The following is a 24,298-nucleotide window of genomic DNA, read 5'->3' on the forward strand; positions in this document are numbered from 1 at the left end:
TTTTATGTCATTTTCATCTCGTTAAGTCTGTTGTGCGTGATATACACTGATGGATAGACCAAGGAATTGTCTTTTCTACAGTATGTGTTATTGTCCTGTCCATTTATTTTGACATCAGTCTTGATGTAAAGAAGGCAGCGTGTCTGAAACCAAATCTTTGCCACCGCAGCTGTAAGATCAAATTCACCTCTATGTCTCCTTCCCTGTTTTCATTGCTCTTATGTCACTGAATGGTGAGATAGGAGCAACGAGAAGAAGAAAAGAGAAAAAATCCTCTAAACAGTTTATTTCTGTCAACAAAACTCTTGAATGTTAAAGAGATAAGTTGGACAATTTCATTTTGTTGCATCTTTGTCATTGTTTTTGTTTTGTTACGTCTGTTGTGCTTGATTATGCAGTGAAGGATACACCAAGGAATCGTCTTTTCTATATGTTTTTGTCCCATCCTTTTATTTTGAAATTAGTCTTGATGTTGAGAAAGCAGTGCAAAATGATGCAAAATAAAAAATAATCTATAATTTCCCCCCAAATACATTAAAACTAGGGTCATGAGCCTGTTTTGAAAGTGCAAGGAGTATAAAATAGGGAGTAAATGTAGGGAGTAAAATTTTTAAAAAGTTTTAAATAAATACTCAAGTAAAATACAGATAACTGAAAACGCTACTTAAGTGCAGTAACAAAGTATTTGTACACACTGTGCAGAAATGAGTAGCTGTATGTGTGAATACACTGTGCAGATTGAGGTTGGAAAATCCACCTTACATGCATTATTCAAAAACATGATTCACACGTGTAAAAAGGTGAATAATCTCAACAAAGTGTTGGGAATAAGTAGTGAGTAAGGACGGATGGAGGAAACGGGGTGGGGAGTGGTACTTTGAGTCATCAGTGACACTTAGAGCCTGCCAGTATTATGCTGATCCCTCTCTCCTCTCCCCTCCTCTCCCCTCCTCTCCTCTCCCCTCCTCTCCCTCCTCTCCCTCTCTCTCTCTCTGGCTGACCTGCCGTCACTGTGGGCTTTTCGTTCTACATCAGTGGGGCTCAATGCATCTCCACACTGATGATGATGATGAGCGCACACGCTGTATGAGAGAGTGGGTGCGAATCCGTCCACCTGGCTGTGTGTGTGAAAGTCTTTGTCATTGAAGAGAAGGAAAATACCTTAACCGGACTCCCCTCAGAGTGAGGCTGAAACAGATCCAGGTCCACTCCTCTCTCTGTCTCCGTCTGTCTATCTGTCTGTCTGATTGTCCCTCCTCTCTGTCTCCCCGTCGGTGGCTGGACGAGCTCCTCTCCTCTGTGTCCTGCTCTCCACCTGGCCTCCATGAGTTTAACTGAGGACAAGCCATCCCTCCCTGGAAGGTAAGCAGCAGAGCGTTCAGGGTGTCTTTTCTCTTTATTGGACAAAACAAAAAACAGGAACATTGATGATGACGCACTTGTTTGATCATACAAATTTTGCTGATTCTCTCCTAAATCTTTACCTGCAGTGGACACTCAGAGATATAGAAGCTGACATGCGGTATCTTTCTTTACTTTTATTTTGTCTGCAATGTGACTGTTGGTTTATTCAGACTCTCAGTGGTTGTTATCTCACAGCTCTCCTTCTAAAACGATAACATCTGGTTGTTAGGGGGGCATTTACTGAAGGACGTCCAGTCAAGTTTTAAATACTGTCTCACAACAGATTGTTCTGGCTGTAATTCTGGTGAAATGAAGGCACAGGCGTGACGGCCAATTTGTGGGATCTCCAGCAGGATTAGTGATGAGATCACTGATCATCCCCTCTGTTTAAAAAACGTCTGCTTTTCCTTTATCTTTTAGTCAAAGTTGCTGCAACACTGAACACTTTCGACTTCAGCTGAGGCTTATTTTTCTGAACATGTTTCCCTGCATGCATTGGCTGCCTGTTGTTGTTTCCTGCACATACGTGTGCGAGCGACGATTCATTTGTTTGTGAGGTCTCACTCAGAAAATCAATATGTGCTGACAATGACCGATGATGATGCCACAGTATGATGTCTTTCTTTTGGACATAACATAATGTAATAAAGTGAATGACCTTCAACTGAGGATCAGAGAGTCAAAGGCAAATGACAGATGAAACCAGCTGTCAAGGCAAGATATTTACCCATCATCGACACAGAAATATTTGCTTTCCCATACTGCGGTTATGTAATGTTTGTGTCATGAAGAGGAAGCAGTTGTGGTAGAGTGATGATGACTTAGTAGGGTGGCAGAATTGTACTTATTTATTTATTTCACATTCTTTGCGGCTGATGTCCTTCCCGTAGGCACGGGGAGCTCAGAGTTTCAAAGCCAGATTAACATTAGAAATACTTTATAGCATCTTAGGATATTTCATATTAGAAATTCTGATTGTTTAATGTGAACCCACGTGTGAGATGTAATCAAATTAGGGTTAACGACATGTCAAATTACCAGTGTGTGCATTGTTTGCATCAGACTTTTCATGACAAATTGCCTCTGTACTGATCAGATGATGAAAGTCTCTTTTCTCTCAGACCAAATCTTTGCCACCACAGATCAAATCCTCCTCTAGCTCCATTGCTCTATTTTCCTTGCTCCTATCTCTCTGGCTATAAGAGAGTAAAAGAACAGAGAAAAAAGATCAAATCTGACATTACATACAGTAGGCTATTTAATCCTCATCTCTACATAAATTTGATATATATATGTCTATATATATCAATATATAAATTTGTAAATTGTTTATTTCTGTCAACAAATCTATTGAATGTTAAAGGGATATTTTGGATTAAATGATGTGGGGGTGTATGAGGTTGTACAAACCAATAGTCAGTGTGTTAGACACAGTCGATGCCGATTGATACACCCCCAGTTTGGAGAATATTTTGGCCCCTTTACTTTGCCGTCAGACAGCCTTTTCAACTGGAAACCGCTGTTATATAATCCAGATATTGCTTTTGTTTTACCTCGCAGAACACTGGAGTTGCTGGTCTACTGCTGCCTCCAAACGGTTGGTTTGTTTGGGTAATTGTGTGACTTTACCCGGTCATTTTAAAGCACAATAACACAAACTAACTAACAAATTGAGGCAGTGGCAACCTGTGCTCTGAAAGGTAAAATGACTGATTTTGCCCATAGAATCTGGTTGTTTTGGAGAGAGTGACATTTGGTGTCAATGTCAATCAAACGTGTCCAAACCTCAACACGTCTACCGTCATCAGGTGACAACAGATTCATGGTCAGATGATGCCATGCTGGGGATCCTAAACACATTATGTTCACATCATGTGATCTTGTTTCCACAGTCATTACATAATATATGTCACAGCCTGCCCTGCAAAGTCTGACAGAGTTGCCTCCAACCACTTTTTGTCATGCTGCTAAAACGCTGTGTAAATATTGTACTGTGATGGCATCCGCTTGTCACTGTCAGTCACTCTCAGATGAGGAGGCATTTACACACAGCGAGGGTGAATACAGCCCACTTCAATCTTACAAAGGTCTCACCAGGCCCTCGGGATGTGCCTCACAGCACACCGTGTGCCATATATGCTGAAGTAAATATTGCACAATGAATCACTAGCTCAATAAAATACTAATGATACAAAGAGTTTGCAGACAAAAATGAGGACTGCAGCTGCAAGGATTAATCAATTAAAGGATGACTCCATCTGCATTCTTTTCTGGGGGTTTTAAACGCAAAAGCTGATTCAGCCGTTAGCAAAAAGTGGTGACATAGATTCTCAAAGAAGGCTTGACTTAGACACGGAGAAGGACATTATAAACAATAGGGGGTTTGTATGTACCAACGTCATGCAGAAACCAATGTCAGATCACTGAGGAAAATGTTTTTAGAGAGGATTGAGAAATTAGCATTTTGACAGTAAATCATTAGTTGCAGCTCCTCTGGACATTTGTATTTACTCGTGCTATAAAACAAGTTCTGCCCTGAGAATTTTTAAAAGCCTTCCCAAAAAAAAAAAAAAAAAAGCTTCATGTTGCAAACCAGTAATTGCTAAATCAAAGTGTTCAACATCCACTAAAAAATGAGTAGCTGGGCATTTTATGACCAAAAAAATCTTTGCCTCCAATACGGGCTTGAAATGCACCATTGGAAACATGAATGCACAAGGGACAGGGCAGGTCAATCAAGCATACAAGATACGATGTGACACTTTACATTCACAAACACACAAATAATTCATGATTCATAATGTCAAAGGCACAAACACTGAAGGCTGTGTGCGAGTGTAACATCCTAAAGATGACGCCAAGATAAATTCACTCATACCAATGCCGTAAATATTTTATGTACAAGGTGAAAAAAAGTCTGGGCAAAGGAAATGTCAGGTAATAATGAAGGGAACCATTAAAGGGATAGTTCAGATTATTTTTGAAGTGAGGTTGCATGAGGTACTTTTAGCCATCTAAAAAAACGGGATCAGTTTGAGTTATATTGACATTATATTTAATATTTTCACATCACGTTTTCATCAGTGAGCCTTTTCCAATGGGAAGTGGCTGTTATATGAGCCAAATATCACTCTATCCAACACCATCAGACTCCTCTGGAAAAAAAAAACAGTAGTTTCATCTTGCAGAGCACAGGAGTTTCTCGTTTGTTTGTTTTTGGCAGCTTTACCTGCCATCAAACCGCCTGTTCCAACAGTGAACTGCAATATGTAGACTATTGCCCTCTTTTGCTCGACCGTACTCCTTTGGCAAAATCGGTTATTTTGCCTCACAGAACACAGGAGTTGCTGCTACTGTTGCCTCCATTGGTTAGTTTCTTTGAGTTATTATGCAACTTTTGTGAATCTGAACTAACCTTTAAAACAAAAAGTCACACAATAACACAAAATACCTGATCAAATGGCAACTCCTGTGTTCTGTGAGGTAGAATTATTGATTTTGCCAAAGGAATCTAGTTGGTTTGGAGAGAGTGATATTAAGTAGTGAAAATATTCTAAATATAGCACAAACTTAAACTGATACAGAGCTGATTTCTTTAGGATTTCTTTTTTAAGGTGGCTAAAATACACTTTCCTACAGACCCTCCAAACTGGGGACACGGCAACCGCCTGACTAAGAACCGCATGCAACCCCACTTCAAATAACCCTATCTATCCCTTTAAGATGAAAGAGTATGGCTTAATTCTACTTCCATTATAGCAACAAGTGTCTATTTTCACAGAGTAAGAACCTCAGGAGTTTTGGAAATACTCGTGGTTTCAGTATACTGATGGGTCAGATTTAAACACACGTCAAAGATTCAGCTCTGCCACTGGCTGCCAATCTCTGCAAACCGTGCAGACACAGTGACACTGTAACTGTCGCTGCTCGTGAGCTCATGCATGCGGTCTGTCTTTAGACACCGCGACACGCCTGTCAGCCTTTAAATGGCTGCTTATCTCTGCTATGAGTGACAGTCCTGTTTTCAGCGGCATCGCTTGAATCTCCTAGTTTTGATGACATGCAGCAGTGAAACTTGTCACAAACTTAGAGATTACTTGTCATGCTGACAGCAGCAGTAAACTGCAGACAGATAAAGTCAAATCTTCTCCTGAGTAAATTGCACAGTCAAAATGTCTCCACGGAGACGGCAGACTAGGGCAAATGGGTCAGGGCTGGTGAAGGCGAGGTGCAAATGTGCATCAACTATTAAATAATGGGGTGCATAAAGCCAGGTCAGCTGGCGGAATATGGTTTACACCCTACATCATCATCTGGAGGTCAGAGTCCCCGTCCCCGTCTCAAAGGCGTCCAATTAATCACAGCTGAACAGAGGAGTTATTCAGTCAGGCTCACAGACATGATAACAGTAGTGTCACAGCTCAGCCAGTCTCAAAATACTCAATCTGTCACAGCAGACCAAAGGCACAGTTCAGCTGGTTAAGCTCTCCCCGGCTCTTTCACACTCACGTGGCTGAGGGGCGTCTTTGTTTGTTTTTTTTTCCTCTGGTTACATAAACATGTTCAGATACAGAGATATACTTGATATTAATCTCACATATACCGTCTGTCTGTTATTATTAAAGAGAGGCACTTTAACGCATTCATGTGTTAAATTAAACAATGCAGATTCAACTCAATACTTATTTAAAAAGCTACTCTGCTCTCTAAATTATACAGTATGGGATTTGTTGAAATAAAATCAAAGCAAACACTGCTCACTCAGGCTTGGTGGAGGTGCTGGAGCTTAAAGGCCAGCACACTTGAGAGAGAAGCATCCACGCGCCCAGAAAGTTTACCTGATTAATGCAAGCTTTAAATCCTCCTGACGTGACGGTTCTGTCTAAGGGCTTGCATGAGATAGAGCATCTTTTGCACAGATCCGAGTGTGCAGACGTTTCGCTCTCAAACCTACTTGTACAGGATTGTTAACATCCAGGAAAGATGCACCCACAAGCTGCTTGAGGGAGGTGAACTGTCTCTTGGCATCATTTTAACTACACTTTTGTGACAGAAAAGTGGCTGATAATGTATAAAATCTGAGAGGAGGAACCCACTGTTGAGTGCCATCAATTTTAACTGAGATTTAATAACACAAAATATGGTACTGTTATACACTCTGCTGCCAGTTTATTAGTTAGGTTGTGTGTGTGTGTGTCTCCAGGACTGGAGCTTTTCTGCAGCTAATCTCACATACTACTGGTTCCATCAACCTAAACTTTTTTGTGCTTATTTATGAAAGTTTGCTGACGGACCTCTCATGGTTGCAGTGAATCCCAGTTTTGAAAGAACCTTGAAAAACCTATATAAAACCTATGTATAATCTACACTGAGTCAGCATTAATGACTGCTGACGCTGCAGTCCCTTTAACTTGTCTGTAGGGGCCACAAGTCATCGACACCTGCTGCGCTAAAAACAAGGCTTACTGTTTCTGTTGCAGGTCACATTCTGGCCTTTGTTGTGGCTCAAAAACTGATATCCAGAGAAAAGTTTCATTTCATCAAAAACTGTAGCATCTGCAGATTAATTCCATTCCCGGTATGTTATGATCCACTGAAGTTAGACACGATACAGCATGAATAAATCCCTGAGCGTTTGCGGTCTGCCAGTAAACAAAGGAGAGATGCAGACTTCACTGCAAAAATTGACTGTAACTCATTTAATTCTGAACTGACTTTCATTTAATTTGGTGTATTACAAACATGACAAATCTTGTTGGAATTAAAATCAAATTACTTAGGGAAATATAATCAGTTATATGCCAAAACATTAACCTTCTGAATAAACACAACTTCCACTGGGACATGCAGACTCAAATCTTTAGGTAACAAGTATAAATTATTTAGAATTTCAACTTTTGAGAGTTTCCTCAAAAGTTGATGTAAGCCATACTTGTTGCTTGTTCTAAATAACTAACAATATTTAAAGCTACTACAATAAGTCCAGTTTATTATTGCCTTATTTAGTTTATACAGTCAGATGAACCCAGGACGGCAGGACCATTAAACTACTCTGCACCTTAAACAAAACTGAGACAAAACTATAAAAAAAACACTTACATCAAAGCTTTGCACAAGTCTATATAAGAAAATGTATTCTATACTAAACATAAAATTTATTCAGAACTTTGTAAATCTTCGCTGCTTGCATGTGGCAGTTGTGGTGGCATTGCAGTAGGTGCTTCACCATCTGTCGCCTGTAGGAGAACTACATCCTTCTCCTTGTTTTAGAGAGATGTTGTTTCAAGACTGCAGCTTGTGATGCTGTTCAGTTGTGCTGCATTATGCAGAGAGGTATTTCCAAGTTTATTTCTACCTTCATTAAGGTGAAAGGGGTTGACAAAATAAAAGAAACAGCTGTCAGTACAACCCAGTACAATTTAACATCTCTCTGAAACAGTTTCAACAAAAACATAACATTATAGCCTTCATGACTGAAGGATTTATTGTAGGACTGATGCATTAGACTGCATTAGATTTAGCTAGGTGTACCTAATAAACTGACAACTGAGTGTACACTGGCAGATATTTGTTTTTTTTAACAATATTAAATATTAGAAATAGCAACATAAAAACACAAATTATGCAGTATATACACACACACAGAGCCTACAAAATCTTGTAATCTAGTTTCTTTTTGAATATCTGCCAACTTGATAAATTCCCTTCCTTTGTTGTGCTGACATGACAGTGGACTTCTGGGATTTGAGTGGCACTGAAAGTGGCCATAACTATTTAACTCTGCTGTGTCTCCTCCACTCAGACTGACTGGACATTTCATCATCGACTGGTGTGCTGACTTGCATAGTAATGAGGCTTCATTCTTTACCTCCCCTGTGATTGCCTAAGTCCTTGAGAAGCAATGTTGCCTCTGCATCATCTCCGAGAGCACTCCAAGTATTACTCCAGAATCATCCCCTACACGGTGCTTTCCTCCCCGATTTCCATTTTTATTTTCCATTCTTCTATCGAGCAAAGTGATGCACTGAATAGCAATCATCGTCTTGTTCTCAGATATGTGGGCAACAGGATACTGATCGTCTAGATTAAGAGTCTGACTCATAACGGAGAGCATGAGTGCCTCTGACGTGCTTCAACTGATGCTGAGAAGACGCCATTAAGATTCTTCTAACAATCTATTAGGTTCATTTATTATCTCTGAGCATCTGTCAGCTCTGTGCCGTAGCTGAATGAATACCCACTTACATTTGCTCATTATGTAACTATTTCATCACTTCATGTGTCTGTGTTTGCGTCTGTGACTTATTGAATCATGGGTAAACATGTGTCAGCTTGGGACAACACTGCAAATCTCTTCTCTGTTAAATTTGTGCACGTTATCTTAACTGTGATTGTTTTGTTCTCCAGCTTGCAATCTTGCATCCTCCTGCTGTAAATCCTGAAAGGCACAATCTTTCTAATTCTTTCCATCTGTCAATCCTGCTTTGTATATTTCTGTTCAGTACGAATTGTCCTCATCTTTTGCGCAGGATTATTTTTTATTAAAAAAAAGCTTTTTCATCTATTCCTACATCTGGTCCTGCAGGCTGGAGGTATTGTGCAACACAGACAGTAAGAAAGCACAGCCAGCGTTTAATAAAGAGCATTTTAGATGCATTAGAAACAGAAGCGGAGAAAGGTTTATTGGTTTGAAATACTGACACCAGGCAGTGAGGAAATAGCTTTTAGCTGCGGTTCTTGAACACTTTTTCAACAATACATTTGCTCTCTTTTGGGTGTTTTCAGCCTACAACAACACAACTGGAGTATCAAGTTTGAGTAAATTCTTCAATTATTGCATTATTCACAATTAACTTGTGTGTGTGTGTGTGTGTGTGTGTGTGTGTTAATATTACAAACATTTTAGATGGGAAATGCTTCAGACACATCTCCTGTGTTTGTCTCCACCATCTCCAAGGAGCACGACATCTTCATGGGATCAATCTACAGCGCATTTTGTAAGTTCACGTAAAAAGCAAATCTCTGCTGCAATGATCCATCACAGACTTCATGCATGTATGATGAAAACCCCACAGGCGCTCAGTCTCTTTGTTTATCTTTCTTACAGGTATTTTGTCCCTCTTGGGCAACTGCATTCTGCTACTTGTTGCATATCACAAGCGGTCAACCTTGAAGCCAGCAGAGTTCTTCATCATCAATCTCTCCATCAGTGACCTTGGGATGACAATCTCTTTATTCCCACTGGCAATACCATCAGCTTTTTCACACGGGTATCTCGTATTCCCCCTCGTAGCTCTTTATTTTATTCCTGCCGTCTTGAGAGACATCAAATTAATTTCTTAGTGAAAAATCAATTGACTGTAAATGGCTGCTGGCGATCTGCAACTGTTCTGATAATGAACTAATGATTAAGTCGTTTTTTTGGCGGCAGAAGTGCCAGACATTCCCTGGTTCCAGTCTCTCACTTGTGAGAATTTTCTGCTTTTCGGTTTTAGATCATTATAAACTGAACATCTTTCTGTTTTGACCTGCTGTTCCAACAAAAAAAAACACCTTGGGCTTCACAAGTTGTGACAGGCATTTTACACTATAACCATTTTATCAGAAATGTATGCTACAACTGGCCAATATATCAATATTAAATCAATGTAGTGATATGAGGCTTGATACAGCTCAACCAGAACAAAACCGAGGTCTTAAGTATTGGTTCTGAAGCTCAGAGAGAGAAACTTTGGGCAAAACTGCAACCACTGGCACTAAAACCTGTCAACAAGTGAAAAACCTCCAAGTTATCTTCGATTTGAATCTTAGTTTTGAACCACGTGTTAGAAATATAACTAAAACTGCATTTTATCATCTTAAGAACATCATCAGAGAGCAACCATTTCTCTGTCAAGTCAACACAGAGACAGAATTGACTAATGTAAAGCTCTACTCTCTGGTCTTCCTAAGAAAAACATTGCTCAATAACAATTATTACATAACTCAGCTGCACATGTGCAGAAGAGGACCAGAAATAGAGCCCACATTACACCAACTTTAAAGTCTCTGCTCTGGCTTCCTGTGTTCTTCAGAATTGATTTTAAGATCCTTTATTGGTTTATAAAGCTCTTAATAAATAAATGTCTTAGTCCTAGCAATTTATCAGATTTGCTCTGTGGCTTTTTAAAACAAACATCCTTTCATGACTGTGGTCCACGTCTGTGGACGCCTGCCTGAAGACCTGAGGGCAGCAGAAAGTGTTGGTATTTTTAAAAGCAAACACAAGACCCACCCTTTTAATCTGGCGTTCAATTAAACTTCATCTATTTATTCATTAGATATTATTTACAAGTCATATCAGCCAGCCCTCTATGCTAATATTTTTTAGCACTGGTCCCATGGGTCCATTGCCCCGGCCATGTTTTTCTTTGCCAAAATATAAACATATGTAAAAATGCTTATTTAGTGATAATAAGTCATCTTTTCAAACTGAGCCGGACCACAAAGTCTGCGGGTAAATGACCCACCACACAGTGTGTTTATTATTAGCAGTGCTAGGAGCAGCAGCAGCCTGCTCTCCTTGCAGGTTAACGTCCACGTGTCCACGCTGAATGTGGTTACACATTATTCCGTGGTGGTTATATGGTGAAACTGTCCACATAAAACATTATTGTTGTTTTCTAGATCCAAATAACGACAAACCATGCTGATTTAAGAGCACAGATCTAATCAGCCAGGTTAACTGAAAACACCTGTGTGACCATACAGAGGCTTTAATAAATGACTGGTATTTCTGGTGGCGACTAGCGATGACTAGCGACCCCCGGTAGAAACATGGCGGAGCAACATGGCAGACTCTGTAGGAGACGACCCGTATCCTCTTTAGAAATAAACTGCTCATTCTAAGGTTACAAAAACACAATAATTCTTATTTTCAGGAGATCGGTTTCTGCCATATTCTACTAATAAATCCCTGTAAATCTTAAGCACTGGACCTTTGTCAAACCTTGTCATACAGACCAAGCAATGAATCCATGAATGATAACAATTATCAGCAGAGTAACTGATAATAATGAAACTGATTGTTATTTGGAGCCCAAGTCTTCATCACATTTCCCTTTTCTTTTTGTCTGTGTATACAGGTGGCTGTTTGGAGAGATCACTTGTCAGCTCTATGCTATGTGTGGAGTTCTGTTTGGTCTGTGCAGCTTGACCAACCTCACAGCTCTCTCCTTAGTGTGCTGCCTTAAAGTCTGCTTCCCCAACCATGGTGAGGAGATATTAAACTATGACGAGCATGATTTTATCACAAAGCTGAACAGCATGATTTTTGAGGGGGAAAAAAATGACCGCAATAACTGCAAAGTAACTTTCTCTATCTCCTGTCTGATCAGGTAACAAGTTCTCCTCGTCTCACGCCCGTCTCCTGGTGGTCGGAGTGTGGTGTTATGCATCTGTGTTTGCTGTAGGGCCCTTGGCACAGTGGGGACATTACAGTCCTGAACCTTATGGCACAGCCTGCTGCATTGACTGGCATGCACCCAACCACGAGCTTTCAGCTTTGTCTTACATCGTCTGCCTTTTCCTCTTTTGCTATGCACTGCCCTGCACCATCATCTTCCTCTCCTACACTTTCATTCTGCTGACAGTGCGGGGGTCACGTCAGGCCGTCCAGCAGCATGTGTCACCACAGACCAAGACCACCAATGCACATGCACTCATTGTCAAGGTCAGAGGAATTGAGTTCAGGTTTTGCAGTTGACAGGGTTTTAGTAGGATATGAGACAATAAATTATTGAAAGGTTATAAGATGCTTGCTGATAACTTCCTTTAACTTTAATCTTCTCATGCATATGTAGATATTTGTGCGCGTGTAGCTACCATAGATAGTGAAATAAGTGGACGGAGCTTCTGAAAAGTGACGCCGTTGCAGAATGCATTCTTTCTAATGGCCTGCAGGAGGCGACTCCATTGCTCCAAAAATAATGACCCTACTTCTCACTGGATTTATGACCTCAGTAAACAGTGAATTTAACTGCTAATTTAAGTCTTCTTCAATACAGCACGAAGTTCAATTAGTAAATCAGTGTCCTCTTTAGAGTAAAACAGATGATAAAGCAAGGTATGTTTTTTGGACATGGCTAATATCTTATTGATTAGTCATTCTCAGTGAGTTTGTTCTGTGCAACACACAGGGCTCACTACACTCTGATCAAACTGTCAAACTAGAGAGTGTTGATCAAATATGGATCAAGATTCTGTTAATATGTTGCTTATGTCTCTCTTAAGAAAGTATCAGAAACTTTACTTCATGTTGCACCAAACTTTTGAAATTTAAACCTTTCTTTAAACCTCAGTTTATTCTAAACAGAGATTAAATGTAATTCTGTTGCACCAATTAAAATGTGATGACTTTGAACTTACACTTCGGGAGGTTTAACTTTTAAAATGGCTGTGTTTTCTAGACGGACTGTGCAAAATAATTCTCTGTTAAGCTATCATGAGTAGGCTAACTAGGCTAACCAACTTTTGAGCTGGCTAGCAAACAATGTGATGTGTTTTCCTTGCAACATGCAACATTTTGTAAAAGAATACAGAGGAACCAAAAGTGTGGGTTTCCCCATCTATAGTACTTACTATGTCCCAACAGCACATTTTTTTAAATTCATTTTTTATTTTAATTTGGGTAAGCAAGCTTCTCCACATTGATCAAAATCTTTTCAATCTCAGATCACATCCTTAAACTTGGATTTACTAAACCAAGATTAGTTTTTAATTGTGCAACAGACTTCCGACTAACTTTAAAATTTAGATGTCCTCAGTTTCGCTAAACTCTGATTAGAACTAATCTTAGATTAAATTAATCTTTGTTGGTGCAGCCCAGTGTCAGTGTACTGTGAACAGCTGGCTGCCAGTTTCTAACAGATCCTCCTGAAACTCAGATCAAACTGTAAACTAGGCAGAGCTGAACAAATATTGATCAAGATTTTGTTTCTGCATTGTCTAGTTTTCACCTGAAATGTTTTCAGAAACATATTTTAGTGACTGTTTAGCTGTAATAAGAGAAAGATCGCAACTAGGCAGGCCACCATTATTTCCTGCCAAACGGTGCAGCCAACACCAAACACCACCCAAGTCACTGTAGTCCACAAACCAACAGGTGACATCACAGCTGCTCCATCCACTTAATCGACCGTCTATGATAACTACACCATTGTTTTGTCTGTTATACTTTGCCAATGATATGACACTAAACAAATCTTCATATCATTTTTTTTCGGTGTGTGTATCCATGTATGAGTGTCTGCATGTGTGTATGTGTGTGTGTTTCTTCTCCACAGCTGTCAGTAGCGGTATGTATAGGCTTCCTGGGTGCCTGGAGCCCATACGCTGCCGTGGCCATGTGGGCTGCTTTTGGAGACGCCACCACAGTTCCTCCCGATGCGTTCGCCCTTGCTGCAGTGTTTGCCAAGTCTTCCACCATCTACAACCCCATGGTCTACCTGCTGTGTAAGCCTAACTTTCGCGAGTGTCTCTACAGAGACACGTCTATGTTACGACAGAGGATCTACAGGGGAAGTCCACAGTCGGATCCCAAGGAACGCTTTGGGTCCACCTCGCAGCGCAACAAGGACACGAGCGTCTCCACTCGCTTCTCGAATGGACAGCAGGAGAGCTACGGGGCGTGTCTGCACTGCACTGAGAATGCAGCAGTGTGTCATGTGACCGCTCCCCAAAGGACTGCCTGCATCCTGACTGGATCCAGCTACAGAGAGGTGACAGTTAGCCGGCTCTCAGCCAAGCCACAGACTGATTTACTCTAGTGATACAACCTCCTTCTGTCATGAAGTAAACAAGACAGGACAGGTGCTCAAAAAGACAGATTACTGGGCACAGACAATAAAACAACAAAGAGCCAGGACAAGTTATAATGAGGGTGTGTCACCAAGACTTAACGGTATGACAACACTGCGGTCTTGCAAAGACTTCTGATAACATCCTTCCTCAAAGTCATTCATAAATGGCTCCTTCATTGTGAAAAGATTTGAAAAATACACAGAGGATCTGCCACAGAACTGTATACTTGTAATCCTGTCTTGATGCCTACTTCTGTATCCGCTTGCTCCCTGTTTCATTTTATGTACAGTAACGTCACTGGATTCTGAACGAGGCAAATCTGTGACATTTTAAAGCTGCTCGTCTTTTGCGTACAGCAGCAACATACTTTTTAATGTGAGGATAAACTGTGTTTAATATCTGGCCTGTGCAAAAAAAAAACAAACAAACCACCTCATAGGAAAATAAGGGTCACACTTTATTTTACAGTTCACTAGTAAGACGTATCAACCTGTTGTCTTTATCAAATTAGAGAAAAACTGGAAATATGTTCTTTATTCGTATTAGAACCTTTATTAGACCCTTATAAGACTTCATTAGAGGGTATTTTCGGACACAGTACAACAGAACTGTACTGTAAACTGAAGTGAAATCACATATTTGCTACTTTAAGTTTAAAGATAATATGTAAACCAGATCTACCAAGTAAAAGCCATGTAATGTAATGTGACTTGATCAAAAAAGTTTTGACGACCTGTCTACTTTGTCTTGATAGTGCACAGTAAAATAAAGTGAAACCAAATAAAAGCTGTGATTCAGTATTATTGAAAAGGATTTTAAAGAACAAAAAAAAATATTTATGGTCCTTCCTGTGATAGCAAGACTAACATTCTCATTCGTAATCAAAGGGCATGCGTAACCTCTGTACGTACGCTGACAGACGGGTGGTGAAGATGTTACTCAGCCCCAAACGATCACATATCCACCCCCCTGTAGGCCTGAATGTTTCTAGGGACGTTTCGTCCTTGTCACCAGTGGAATCCATTGTAACTGAGACATAAACTCAAACTGACAGCTGCTGTTTTCTGCAAGGAATCAAACAACCAACTTTTCGCAGCCACTTCAAGCCTACAGGATGGAGTATCTGTCGTACAGTGGAGTATCATTTCAGTGAAGAGAACTTGGTGAGGCCATGTGGCCTGCGGTCGCTCTCCTACAGAAGACTGATGGATAAAATCGACACACTGTAAACTCCGGGGAAAAAAAAATATTTGGACTAGGGCTGTCGCTATCATGAAAGTTGATGACTAAAAGTCACACAAATAATTGCGATCAACAATTTAATTGTCCTTTTCTGTTCATTTTATGCCACCATTATCGCAAAAAACTAATATATTTTTGTTTGCCTTTTAAACTTGGTAAACAAAAATTGCCCAGTGCAGATATGACATAAATAAAAACATAGGCTTTGTATATAAATATACAAAGGCTATGATCAAAATTAGCAATTTACCATGGCTAAAACTGACCACATCCTTGTCATCCACATCATGCAGCAGAAATTTTAAACAAATTCAATGATAATCTGCAAGAGAAAATAAATGCAAAGTAATGTATGTTTCCATCTGTTTAGTTAAGCGCCTCAGGATAAACTGTGGGTTACTCTAATTCTCCTTTTAGATGCCATTAAACCAGAGCAGAAGAGGATGATGCAAAGTCAAACCTCAAATGGTGGATAGTGATGGAAATATGACATTTCTGTTAGTTGTTTTCACACAAGTAAGTGGAAAGGATTCTGATGATTATGTAAAATAATCACGAAGAAGCGATTATGCAATAACTGTGACAGGCATGATTTGGACACCAACAAAAAAATGTGACAAGAGGTCAGTTTCACCTCATGATGAGGCATTAATCTAGGCATTATCAGTAACAGCTAATTAGCTATCATGCATATCCCCCACCTAGCACCTTGTCCAAACTGCATGCAACCTCTTGCCAATCACTAATGAGAATATAACATTATCAAGTTTACTTGGAGTTACTAGGAGCCCTTTAGCAGCTCGTAGTTCACATGCAGCCGGCCGAGTTACCAACACAAAGAACAGAGAAGCTCAGATTACAACACACACAGACACGGTGTGGCTTCTATCTTTACTTGGACGCCATTACTCCTCTATATCTTTACATAGCAAATAGCTGTTTGCTGCTACATTAATGTTCAAAATCCCATATATAGAACCTTTAAGGCCAGAGACATACTTGATGTTTGACTGTACATTCGCCTACGTGTAGTGTTTATTTTTGAGGACGTGCACAACCCGCGCTCCAAATGGGAGGATATGTGAGGCAGCCATGATGTGTAGTGATGCACAGATGTGCAAATGCATAGTTAAAAGCAAGTATATCTCCAGCCTAACTTAAGACTAGGGGAGATCCATTCTGTAAAGAAAACACAGGACTGACTAACAGGAGAGAAACCTGTAACCTGAGACCATTTCACAGGATTGTTTCAGAGCAAGTCTGTCCAGGAAACATGGAACACACACAAAAGTCCAACAATCTCTAATGAATTTTAGTTTACAGATGCTCTTTGTCTTCTAATAGTTACTCTCTTATACTAATTTACATGCATTCACAGTAGAAATGAAGCCATCGATTAAATTAAATTCCTCTTTGGATTTGAATTATAATGATAACCATTTGCAGACATATATCAAAAGACTGTTGATTCATTTCCCCTAAAACAGAAGAATACAAACTGCACTTTGCTATATTAAATTCTGCTTCCCTGTTTCTACGTGGTACTGTGCTGCGTGGCTTCATGTATGCATATAAAGAAAAGCATACTGTACATGTTGATATCATTATCAAAATCAGTTCTTGTGCAGCCTTATTTACTAAAAAATTAAAAACACTCAATAATTGCCGTGGTCCAATTTCTCTAGAAATAGGAACTTGCATCATCTCAAAGGCTCTCAAGCCTCAAATTGTTGAAAAGTAATAATTCCAGACTAAATCCAAGAATCTTCATAAGTGTAAGAAAATGGTAAATACAAAATTCTTTGACACTATAGAATCGTAGCAGATTATGACACAGGAGCTATTAAAATAAGAAACTTTTGAAGGATATTTTCTAACATTTTTGTCTGCCTGACAAAAATGAAGAAAACACACATAAGGTATGAGTCTTGAATTTTGTCCCTCATTTTAATTAACTGTGAGGAAGTGCTGCTTTGGAAACATTAGCATTATTCATTAACTTGAGAGCACACCGGGTTCAAATTCACTGCCAATCTCATTTTCTGCAAAGGAGTGAACTGACATTATTGGCAGCACCTTGGCATGGTCTCTGCTTAAAATTCCTGTGTTGGTGTGCAGCACTTCCAGAGGCTGACACAAATTTGCCCTCACTTTTTAGACAGCGGCAACAGCGTTTCGCAATACACTACAACTGAAAAATTAAGACAGCACTGCTTGTACGGCTGCAACTAACAACTATTTTGAATATCTATTAATCTCTCTATCATTTTCTTGATTAATCAATTAGATATTTGGTCCATAAATTGTCAGATAATGGAAAAAATGATTACTGGTTCCTAAAGCACAGGGTAATGTCCTAAAATTTCCCCTTTTGTCAACAACCCAAAGATATTGGGCTGTATTTATCGATGATTTATGGTACATGGTCTAATGCATGTGTAAGTGCATGATGCACATACATTTAAGGTGTGTCCAACTCTACTTTGCCATTTAATTGGCACATAATCTTGCACAAAGAGGTTGTATTTAGTCTCTTAATTAATCATAGGTGTGTTTTGGGCGTAACATGAATGAAACCAATCTCATCTCCCAGTCCCTTTAAGAGTCAGGTGCCTCTGCTGCATTACTATTTAAATGACAGATTCAGCGAGTTGTAGAAGCAAACAGAAATGCTAAAAGACTGATCGACTTGTAGTGATGCAGTCACTGCACTCAATCTGCAGGTCACGCACGCTGAATCATAAAAATTAACATTACGATTAACAGTGGACGGAGGATGGAGCGTCTCTCCGTGTCCCAAAGTTGGTGTGTGTGCTTTTTACACATGACACTCAGCAGACTGCTGTGACATGGAAATGAAATGAAAGGAGCCTCTCCGATCCTGAAAGTAAACTGTGAAAGAAAACACATTAATACAATACAGTGAGCTGGAAAGCTTGCGCTGCCTGACATCATTTAAAAGATGATTTATTGATTAGAGAGGCTGCTTTCAGTTACATTTTTATGTGCACAGTAAAGTCACTGCAGCAAATATCGTTAATCTTTAAGCCTCAAAACTAATAACTGTAGTTATAAATTTGACAGGACAGATAAACACTCCAGAGGAAAGAGAGGAAATAATTTTTCCGACAGCTCTGATGGAAGGATTTATGTGGCTTAATTAACATTAGATCCTGAACAACCCTGTCAGATTTAAATAATCAATGAAGTTACAGCTGCTGCACCTCGTGCATAAATGCACACAGAGCTTCATCCTATTTCACCCTCCTGCAATCATTCACTATTAATCAGAATGTTGATTTTCAAGCCGCAGGTTACCTGCATTGTCCTAGAAGGTAGGCACATCTTACTGTCTGAATAATGCGCCTGACCACTCCTCATTTTAAGACCAATCCACCTATGGGTGCACAGATGCAAGTGAATTTGCTGCCAACACAATGCAGGCGCTGAGCCAGAAAATGACTACTGCAAAAACCAAAACCAAGACAAATGTATATTTCCTACTACTTCACTTGCAAAATTGTCTTAATTAAAAAAATCTATCCATCATTCTAATTATTTGTCTGCATAAACCATGCCATAGGTTTGTTGAAGGTACAACAGTCTATCTCTAAAAGAAAAATCATCTTTAACAGTTGATGAGATGTTTAAGTAGACCACACAAGCTTAATCTAGGAAGCCACTCTCTTAGGGAGCTGAAAGACTCCTCATTTAATGGAATTTAATACTTTCAATTTGGTGCAGCTTTATCATATCTCTGTTTGCTGCTGAGGCTGCCTTTTGCAGAGGAGTACTGTTGAGCTCGCTGACCAAAATCATGATGACAGCAAAGCTACTGCTGGGGGGTTTCCAGCCCTTTGAAGATAATGCACATGTGCATCCAAAAGCACAAAGAAGAAAGCACATTAGGGCTTAAATCTTAGAAAAACAAAACAGAGATGTGTATATCCATATCTGCTGGAGTGACTGACTTCTATCAGAGCTGAACTGAACTGGAATAAAATGAAAATGAAACACCTTCATACCAGCAGGAAGCCCAAGAAATATGCATGAAGTCTTGACTTAGATGCAAAGTAATTTATTTTCCTTCAAAAAAAAAAAAAAAAAAAAGAGGATAAGCTTTTCACTCGCAACCAACACAGGCAAGCACTGAGATGTAGCCAGAGGAAGAATTAAAAGAAAAAGAAGTGATATAGCACATTTAGAGAAACTGGCAGATTAATGCCACTTGGGCACACACATGTACGGCAGTTAGATATTTTTCAGAAACCATAAACTAAATCTGAAACAATGATTCAACTCGCACAGATTACTGCGACCATTATGTGCAAGGTCCTAATTTTATAGGCTCTTTAAGCTTCTTTTTTCGAGACAGGTGGAAACCTTATGGTTAACAAGATTATAAATACTACCAAGTACTGTTTTGCCCTTGCAGATGGACTGAATTTATCCAGCAGAGCGTCCAAAAGCTTCAATTAGAAGTCACTTCAAAGATAACGAGTGTCCAGTTCACACAGAGAAAGCTTCAAAACATTGTACTGCAACATCTTTATCTTCATCTGATTTTCCTCCCATTCTCAACCTCCTTAGTTTCTCTGTGTCTCTCTCCTGAAATCCAGACCATGACTTGCCATACCAGCTGTCTGTGTGCCGCAATAATCCCCGGGCAACCAGCTAACGCAAAACACAAACTTATTTTGGCATGTTTAATTCTCAGCCTGAGATTGCTGCCGCGGTCGTGACTTCAGGACAATTTTTGTTCTCAGTAGGTGTGTGAGAGAGAAAGTGAGAGAAAGGCAGAAGGAGGGATCGGCTCTGTGTTGAGTTTTCTTCATCCTACCTCTGGGCTCCTGAACCCACAGTCGTGTCTGACAGGCTCATCATGACGGCAGGCTTTCACATCCCTGTATGAATCAAAATGTATATGGTTATGAAATAATCTGAAATAAATAATCAAATAAATAATGAAGTTATCTGTTTAACTACCACCATAGTAATGGTTTTGTATCCTGCATGTACTCGTGGCTCCAGTTTGATAGAGCTGATACATTTAGACAATTAATTAGTCAGTTGACAGAAAAATAATCAGCCTCTACTTTAATAATTGAATTAAGGAATCTTTTATTAACATTTTCCATTTTCAGCTTCTCTCTATCTTTGGGTTTTAGACTTTTGGTGCGACAAAAAAGCAATTTGAAGATACCATCTTCTGGCCAAACAATGAATCAATTAATCGGTAAAATCAGAAAACAATCTGCCATTTAATCAATGATAAAAAGAGCTTTAGTTGCAGCCCTACAATAATGTTCTAAGAATATTTCCAAAGCAGCTTCAGTAGTATCTGTTAATTCGCCAGAACAGGCTGGTAATGTTTGTTTCCTGCAGTACACATAAATAAAAACTTTTTGTATGTGCATCAGTGGTATTTCCAATTGTTCTGTAGAGTTGTACGCCTGACTAGATACTTGTAATTTGGCCATTATGAAAAAGTCCTTAGATTTGGTTAACATGTGTGATTAATTAACTATTTACCCTTACATGTAAAGTGACAAAACAATTTCTTTTTAAACTTTCAACTGTGCAGCTGTTCTTAACTTTCAGTCTTCCAGCGACAGATATTTGTTTGTATGTAAATGTATTATTTACAATCTGCAGTAAATTACTGTGCAAAATCTAACACCAACATTACATTACTTACTATTTGTACAGCAGTGTTCACTGTGTCTCCTCTGCTGAGCTTCCTGCAGATTTTAACCTCCTAGATTCACTCTTTTTATGACAATGCAGGAGTTGTTTCTTCATACTGCTGCTAGATCTGCATTTCTGCATGTGTCAGTGTGTTTAAGTGACAGTGACAGACTACAGCATGTCCTAATACCCTAACGCCCTCTAGTGCATAAAAATAGAAAAACAACTATCAGCCAAAGTAGATGGCCAACAAAATATTTTTATGTATGGGCTGTTTTTGAAAATTTTTAATAAATCCACAATTCTGGCCCCAAAATCCATTTTTGATCATTTGTTGGGGCGGGACACCGTATACCTTTATCATTCTTGTTATTATTAGTAATTAGGGCTGCAACTAATTATTATTTTTAATAATAATTGTCAATTAATGTGTCCATTATTCAATAGCAGCCAACTTTGTTTGTAAATCATGAAAAAACATGTAATTTCTACACATTGCATTAACCAGTACACGTAGTTAGCAGCCACATCAGTTGGTCACGCATCAGCTAATACATCAGTGAAAGTAAAAGCTACAGTTTGTTTTTTTTTAGTTTTTTTCCTCTTTATTTGTGTGCATATAACAAAATAAAAGAAAAGAAATGCACAATAATATAAAAAAGCAGTTGGGATGAGAAAATGAAGATGAAGGCTTGTAAACAAATTAACACTGAAATTATGTCATCATGCGTACTTGCCACAAATTTACAGACACAAGTGATTTAAAAATATCTAAAGGAGATTTGAAAATTGCAGAAAGCCATACTGCAATTTTGGTAAAATTTCAATTAATTGTGCAGCCCTAACAACCAGTGACACGTGCTCACCAGTATTTCCATGGTAACAATCAGTGACATCTGCTCACCAGTATTTCCATGGTAACAACCAGTGACATGTGCTCACCAGTATTTCCATGGTAACAACTAGTGACACGTGCTCACCAGTATTTCCATGGTAACAATCAGTGACACCTGCTCATCAATATTTCCATGGTGACAATCAGTGATATCTGATGACCAGCATTTCCATGGTAACAACCAGTGACACCTGCTGACCTGTCTTTCCATGGGATCGACTTGTAACACCTGCTGACCAGTATCTCCATGGTGACGATCAGTGACCGCGCTGGTTCACTAGATAGCACAAAAGTTCCAAGAAACTTGAACGAAACTGGTTCAAGAACCAGAGCTAATTTGATGGAAAAGGCCCTTGTGTGGCTTCTTTTGGTGTCTGGTAAGAAATCCTCAGCATTAATCCTTGTTCTAAAAATCCTTGATCTAAAAGAAGGCATTACACGTACTTATCTCCTCTTTGGGAGTTTCCTGTTTTGATTGCAGTTCATTGATCTTAATTTGCTCCTGGATCTGTTCGGTACTCTCTGCCTCTTCTCTGGTCTCATTCACCTTCGGCTGGATTTCCATTTTGCAGTTAAGCCGGAGCAGTGAGGGCTTTATGAAGTGCTCTTCAGACTTGTCTATTCAGCTACAGATACTGAACCTGGTTACAGCTCAGATGATATCTGATGTCTTTTATGACTCACTTCTCATTGATAGGGACAGTAGTATCACATTTTTTTAAGTGAAATGTAATGGTAGAAACCAAAAACTACACTGGCGGGAGACTCCAGAGCGCTGCACATGCACAAGGAAGTGTAAAACTTGACAGCTGGTTTTGTCCATATTTTATGGCCCTGTATGCATTTCTCCTGGGAAAGTCCCATAATTTGCATGGATTTGCATGACCATCAAACGTCATTATGAATATTCAGCATCAACAGGGCCATGTATTTTTGTTATATAATATAATATAATATAATATAATATATATGTCATATATATTTGCCATATGTTTTTCAGACACAGGCCCTGTTTAGAGTGCAAAAATATGCACGGCACCTTTAGTTTAATATTTTGCAGGCTCAGTTGAAATATGAATATTCAAATGCCAGGCCCAGGGTGGTAGCTGTGGCTCATGGACTGTGCATCTCCGAAACAGTAAAACCTGATAACCAGAACTCAGCAAACAGAGACATGTACCTCAGGAAATGTCCAACATGTCTGGATGGAACACGCATCACCACAGATCAGCACACAAAGACATATGTGTATGCTTTTCCACCAGCTAATGACGACTAAAGCCTCTGAAACCTTGGCTTGAAATGGTAAAAATGTATATATGACACCAAAGTTTAGTTTCTGATTAAGCATCCACAAAGATCTGAATGAAAACAAACATTCATCGCCATTAGAAAACCTGCTTGCCTGCTTACCTGAGAGCCTGTTGCCTCGCCAGACTGAATCGGGTCTGGAAGGGAATCCCAGACCCGTGAAATATCTCGCGAGAGTCATACTTTTCGCCAAAACCATGATCTTTCCCTAATCCTACCAAAGTGTTTTGTGTCCGTAAACCTATCCAGATTTACACCACATTCACCACGCATTATAAAACACATTTAGTTTGTACAAAGGGCACAAAGAAGAAACAACGCTAAAAATCTCGCGAGGGTTTCGTAAATCATTGGTTCCCTTAAAGACGCGACCTCCAAACTGAAGGCCTCAGTCTATTAAAGTCGATAAAAAACCCACAGCAAATAAATCAGACTGTCACCTTTAATATGTATTCATTTTCTCAAGTTACTGCCTGATATCTACAGTCATAACTTAAGGTTACTTACCTAGAATCTGATGATCTATCGTTCATCCCTTCAGAGGAAGTCGCTGCTTGGTTACCGCATTGGTTACCGCTCGCGCGGACGTGCACGCTCCAAATGTCAGAACGCGGCACTTTCAAACTTAAGGTAGGCTGCTGATGTCTGTCCGGTTCGGTACTGTGGATAATCAATTAAATCAGCAATTTTATGTTACGTAAATGGTGAACTGTAGTGAAACACAGGCCGCCATGATGTTTAGCTAGCATCATCTGAAAAAGTAGCCTGCAGTCGCAATGTAGCTAGGGAGTGGATTTACCTAACGTTACTAGCTAATGCAGCTAGCTAGCCAACTTTGGCCTTAACTTTGCTAAGGTCAAAAGCTCAATTAGCCTTAACATTGCCTTGACTGGCTAAACAGCTAACAACTCATTCTAC

The 24,298-nt window shown here is 39.5% G+C and overlaps 1 protein-coding gene and 1 long non-coding RNA gene across 2 annotated transcripts; one reads left to right on the plus strand and one right to left on the minus strand.

Annotated features, from left to right (window-relative positions):
- Nucleotides 1-1,042: 1,042 nt before the first annotated feature.
- On the minus strand, nucleotides 1,043-23,957 carry LOC146324870 (uncharacterized). Its single transcript, XR_014770691.1, has 3 exons — nucleotides 23,888-23,957; nucleotides 20,327-20,390; nucleotides 1,043-1,355 (listed from the first exon to the last, which is right to left on the minus strand). It is a non-coding gene; the product is annotated as an uncharacterized LOC146324870 (long non-coding RNA).
- On the plus strand, nucleotides 9,311-14,962 carry opn7d (opsin 7, group member d). Its single transcript, XM_084722020.1, has 5 exons — nucleotides 9,311-9,401; nucleotides 9,512-9,674; nucleotides 11,529-11,656; nucleotides 11,781-12,115; nucleotides 13,728-14,962. The coding sequence occupies exons 1-5, from the start codon at nucleotides 9,311-9,313 to the stop codon at nucleotides 14,208-14,210; spliced, it is 1,200 nt and encodes a 399-aa protein (XP_084578146.1). The 3' UTR covers nucleotides 14,211-14,962.
- Nucleotides 23,958-24,298: the final 341 nt, after the last annotated feature.

This window comes from Lutjanus erythropterus, chromosome 6, assembly GCF_056507025.1.
Source record: "Lutjanus erythropterus isolate fLutEry1 chromosome 6, fLutEry1.hap2, whole genome shotgun sequence".
Taxonomy (NCBI): domain Eukaryota; kingdom Metazoa; phylum Chordata; class Actinopteri; order Lutjaniformes; family Lutjanidae; genus Lutjanus; species Lutjanus erythropterus.